We start from the raw sequence: 5,951 nt of genomic DNA, 5'->3' as shown, positions 1-5,951 counted from the left end.
TATACACATATATATATATATATATATATATATATATATATATATATATGCATGTTTTAATATATATTTAATATGCATACATGAATAGATACCCATCAAACATTTAGAATAATTAAGATTTTTTAAATTTATTGACAGAAATCCCTTATGCTCATCAAGGCTGCATTTATTTTCTCAAAAATACAGTAAAAACTGTAATATTGTGAAATATTGAGTGGGTTGCACCAGTAAGGATTAAGCTTAAATCTAGATTAAATCAAGGTTTATCTAATAATTCTGTTGCAAACTTTAAACCTAAAATAAGCAGGTTAAAAATAATCATTGCTGGATTTACGGGGGAAGTCGTGGCCTAATGGTTAGAGAGTTGGACTTGTAACCCAAAGGTCACGGGTTCAAGTCTTAGGGCCGGCAGGGATTGTAGTTGGGGGGAGTGAATGACCAGCTCTCTCTTCCACCCTCAATACCATGACTGAGGTGAGACCCTTAAGCACGGCACTGAACCCCCAACTGCTCCCCGGGCAAAGCAGAAATATGGCTGCCCACTGCTCCGGGTGTGTGTTCACTGCTGTGTGTGTGTGCACTTGGATGGGTTAAATGCAGAGCACACATTCCGAGTATAGGTCGCCACACGTCACTTCAGTTTTTATTTAATTTAAGATAGATTAACTTTAATCCTGATGCTTCATAACTTTAAACTCAGATTTAAATCTCAATTAGGGATTAAATTTAAATTTAAATTAAATTAAAGGGATTAAATTTAAAAAAGGAGGTTTAAATAAAATAAAGTGCATCTTGGTGTCGGACAAATGCCTCAATGTTTTCATTACCTGCTTGATTAGATGTTTGTTCTAACAGTCTCTCTGCGTAGCAGTTTATACATACGCCTCAGATTTTACCTTACAAGTTTCTTACCTTTAACATCAAGAGCTACTTTTGTCAGAAAGTTTTTTAACAGTATAAATGTATCTTTTGTTAACATTAAAAATGTATTTACTGTTACACTTATCAATTTTACGCATCATTGCTAAATAAATTTTTAAAATTTCTTTATATATATATATATATATATGAAAATCCGTGTTGCCCAGCGACAGCCCCAAAACATTACTGCTCTTGAGGAATGGGCCAAAATACCAGCAACCGTGTGTGAAAACCTTGTGAAGACTTACAGAAAATGTTTGACCTCTGTCATTGCCAACAAAGTGTATATAACAAAGTATTGAGATGAAATTTTGTTATTGACCAAATACTTATTTTCCACCCTAATTTGCAAATAAATTCTTTAAAAATCCTACAATGTGATTTTCTGGATTTTTTTTTCTCATTTTGTCTCTCATAGTTGAGGTATACCTATGATGAAAATTACAGGCCTCTCTCATCTTTTTAAGTGGGAGAACTTGCACAATTGGTGGCTGACTAAATACTTTTTTTCCCCACTGTATATACAGTATACATGCAAACTAGTGCTGTCAAAATCAGAGTTAACGCAGGAGATAATTTTTTTTCAGTTTAACGCTTTAAAAATATTTAACGCAATTAACGCATTTAGACGCAGAACGTCTTTACGACCACATCAAACGGGATATTTTCAGACGTGCACTCAAAGTTCACCTCAGCGCCAGGTGCGAGTCAAACGAGTGCAGAAAAGGTACTGGTGACGAGGAGCTTCAGTAGAACAACAGTGAACTGCGGTCAGATGAGATGTTGTCAGGCCATGTCAGTAAAAATTAATTTTCCTGTCCTGTCAGCTGTTATACTGTGCTCTTAGCATGTGCTCTTCAATTGCTCGCTCAAATGAGGCGGTGCGTGCTGTAGCCTGCACAAATGAAACTACGAGCATGCAATGTTGTAGTTATGTCATCAGGTAAGTCATGAAGTTACCAAAAAGACAATTAAACCTGCCTTAAAATGGAGCATACACATTAAAGAACATATCTCTGAAATGCAGTGGTTTTCAAAACTCCCTCATCTAACACACCCGATTCAACTCATCAGCTCATTAGAGACTTTAAGACCTGAAGTGAGGCAGAAAAGTTAGAGTTGTGAAAAAATACCATGCGTGTCAGATCAGCAGCGGCAGCTCTTAAAGCAACCAAAATAACCCAGCTGCTGTGATGTCTGTTAATCAAAGAACAAATTAAAAAAGAGGAAATCAATCACTTTTGTAGCTTTAAGAATTCATCTATATTTTAAATTTAGTGTTTGATAACTTTATTCAATTTCTGTACATTTCCTTCTTGCTGAAGGGCACAGGTAAATATGACATTTATTGTAATGGGTTTATGTGAAGATTGTTTTAAGTTCACTTAAATTAGAAGTTATTTTTTTAAGTCTAATAAATGTTAAAATTGATAGCTCTCAATTAAACTGTATTGTTGAATGCCTTTAGTCAATGGTTAAATATTAGGGGGAAAAAATGTCATAGAGATCAGTAGTATTGGTATCAGTGATACTCTCCTTAAATCATAAAAAATATGCCATTAAACAAATATTAAAATGGTTTCTACAATAATTTGAAAATTGAATGTGAAATTACTGCAATATAAAAGTACATTTAAAAACTTTAACGTTAGGTGGGATTAATCACGATTAATTTCAGAAAAAAATGTGCGATTAATTAGATAAATCTTTTTTTAAATCGATTGACAGCACTAATACAAACCCACAAATGTCCTGGAAGTAAATAAGTAATTAATTAAGAAGTTAGAGTTAAGAGTTATTATTAAGAATATTAAAGTGTAAGAAACTAAAAAAAAAGTCATTCATGCAGAGGCACACTATTGATGTACTCACAGAGGCGACTCCCATGATGAGAGGGAATGTTACAGAGGAGCAGGCGTCTGGGGTTTGGCCAAAGATTGTGTAAGGAGTCTGGAACCAAGCCTTCTCATTGGCCCAGATGACATCACACAGGGGCAAGATAGAAGCTCCAAGCCCAATAGCAGGCCCATTCACTGCAGCAATGATGGGCTTCTTGAACTGGATGAATGTGTTGACGAAAGTTCTGAAGACAACAGTAAACAGCTGGGAAATAAATTGCATGTTTATTTTAGATCTGTGTGGCAGCAGCAATTTACAGTAAATAAATCAATAAATCCACTGCTCTCTTTTCTCCTCTGAGGCTGGGACTCGTCAGTGCAGCCAAAGACAGAACAGTTAGCATGTTTTGCTCAAACTTTCGCCATGGCATTAGAACTAATACACCGTTGTTGCTTGCAAAAACACAATAACGGCGCCGTGGGTGTAAACTTACAGATTTAGGGGCGGTAATATTATAATGAGATCCCGTTGCCACGTCACCAAGGGAGTGAAATCAGACGCGCTGGTTTTCTCAGATGCTTGCAGAAAAAGGCTTACCAAAACAAAGTTACTGGGTTAATCTTTTTCACGTTTCCTTGGTTGGTAGATGCACCGGGGACCTGATTATAGCACTTAAAACCTGGAAAAGTCAGATTTTCATGATATGTCACCTTTAAAATTATGATTTTAGATAAATAAATAAACACTACCATTCTTAACTGCACTCAATCGTCCACCACAAAGGACTGAAATTGGCCAGCAAGGAGGTGGTGTAGTTTCATGATTATTAAATGTTGGTGCAGAGATATGGAGGATGGTCATATAATTTCCAACTAATATTAAACATCACCCTTTCTACATATGGTTTATTGGCTGCATATCACTTAACCCTTATGATTGTTATGACCCAATTCAATTCAAGATTTGGTGACAACTTTTTTTTTTTTTAAATTTAAAAGGCTGATCTTTCCTTCTTTTTTGTTTTTTTAATGGAAACACTAAATTAGGTAAAGGTTTTTCACCACAGCATAAAGGTTAAAGAAATAGCTCACCCAAAACCAGAAATTCTGTCATCAATTACCCTCATGTCATTCCAAAGCTCTAACCTACTTTTGTTTTTATATACTTTTGTTTTTAGATTTTCTGTATAATGTGGTTACAATGAAAGGCAACTGGAGGATTCAAGCTTCACGAAATGGAAGCAAAAGCAAAATTAAAGCATCATAAAAGTGGTGACAGAACTTATTAAAAATAATAAGCAATGTCTTCAGAAGCCATATGATATATTTTTGTGATGAATAGACTAGGGATGGGCATTTTCAAAAATATTGTATTTGAATATTTGGGCTCATAAAAAAAAGAATATTCGAATATTCATTTATTTAAAGGAGGTTTAACAAGAAAGATATAATTTTTTAATAATCAAGTTTTTGTCACCATTTCTGAACAAGCTTATGATTAGACATTATAAGCAACAATGTTCTACAACAACGGTACATTATATCTCAAGGTTTTCTTTTACTTGAAAACGTTTGTAAACAAAAAAATATGTATACAACGAACAAAAGCATTCAAGCAGAGCAAACGAAAAAAATAAAGCAGACCATTCCAATTACAGTACAGAACATACACACAGTCGAGTCGGCCTATGTTTATCATGTTCATATTGTCTCACTCACATAATTTTAATGTTGAGAAAAACAATAATATCCACATGAAAGTGGGCTCCTCAGTCTGATAACAATAAGAACACGTGCCGCAAAGACGTTCCAGACACAAAGATAACAGTGTGCTAAGCAAAGTTTCTTTTTATCGCTTTGTGTTTTCTGTTCCTAAAGCACTCTCCCTCCAGGAAACTTAAAGGAAGCATATGTCTCGAGATCATTTCGCTATCAGATAAGCTCTCTTCTCGGCTCACTCGGAGTACAGCTGCGATTACCTGCAGTCATGAATGCAGTGATGGACAGCTGTCTTTCCTCAGTCGACTGCTGTTTGGATTTCATGTGATTTCTCATTGTGGTGGTTGTGGTATTATGATAAATCAGTTACACTGATTTATTTGATCAAAATTAATTCCATTTTGTAAGATCATTTAGTGAGATAATTTTGATCAAAGTAATTTCAAACATCGCGAGGCAGACGACGACATTCTGTGATCAAATACAATCAATGTGTTAACACGCTCCACAGCGCAACCCAGTGCATTTAGTTATGACTGACTTTTAGTTTGCATGCTTAGGACTGATCATGGATTCCATGCATTTACAGCCAGCAAAGCAACACAGAGTAAAATTTGAAGTGTTTTTATTTTTCGAATAATAATTACAGATCGAATATTCGACTATTTGTGCATACCCCTAGATTAGACCAAACCTTTTGCTGTTATTCACTGATTATCCTCCTCTCTAATGAGAGGTTAACTTTAGTTAGGTGCAACAAGAATGGACAGAGAGTAGAAATTCATGCACAAATGAACTAAATCATGGAAACATTAACAAATCATAGTTTTGTGAACCTGATCAACCAATTAATTGAAAGAGCTAAAGCAGATTTCCAGTTAAGTACGTGAGAAAGGGGAGTAAATGATGACAGAAGTGTAATTTTACCAGGCTGATGTCTCAGTCCAAGGCTATACTTCCTGTTAAGTTCCTCGTGATATTACAGTAATTGGGATGATCTGCAGTAATAACAAGACTATATGTTGGATTGAATAGGAGCTCCTAACTTGGCGGTTTCATGACAATAATCTGACTGTGAATGTCAACGTGACAAAAAGACTCTTTGTGGACTTCAGCAAACCCAGAGAGTGTAACTCCTCAATCAATATCAATGGCACTATACAGAGAAAAGTGTCGGCTGCTTCAGGTTCCTTGGCATGCAAATATCTGCTGGCCTGGTTTGGTCTCACAATACTGTAGCTAATCTGAAGGAGGCACAAAAATGTGTACTTTGAGGTGCATGAAGAAATCATCTTATCACTTCTCATTTACTTCTATCACAGCATCAGATAAATTATTTGTGTAGTACTATCAAACACAACTAAGATGGCAAAGGCTTTGTAAATGTACACACAACTCAATCCAGTAGTAAACCCAAACAATCATCAAAGGCCCTTTCCATTCCATTCATAAGATATTTAGCCTCTTACCTTG

General features: G+C 35.4%; 1 protein-coding gene across 1 annotated transcript in view; it reads right to left on the bottom strand.

Annotated features, from left to right (window-relative positions):
- Positions 1–3,042, bottom strand: part of LOC107589880 (chromodomain Y-like protein) — a 7,139-nt gene extending 4,097 nt beyond the window's left edge. The window contains exon 1 of the mRNA XM_016278455.1: positions 2,794–3,042. Coding sequence (XP_016133941.1) covers positions 2,794–3,042 — 249 coding nt within the window. The remainder of the gene's footprint in view (positions 1–2,793) is intronic.
- Positions 3,043–5,951: the final 2,909 nt, after the last annotated feature.

The sequence above is a fragment of the Sinocyclocheilus grahami genome, unplaced genomic scaffold (assembly GCF_001515645.1).
Source record: "Sinocyclocheilus grahami isolate Dianchi unplaced genomic scaffold, SAMN03320097.WGS_v1.1 scaffold121.1, whole genome shotgun sequence".
Taxonomy (NCBI): domain Eukaryota; kingdom Metazoa; phylum Chordata; class Actinopteri; order Cypriniformes; family Cyprinidae; genus Sinocyclocheilus; species Sinocyclocheilus grahami.
This window is presented reverse-complemented; position numbering and strand designations above follow the sequence as displayed.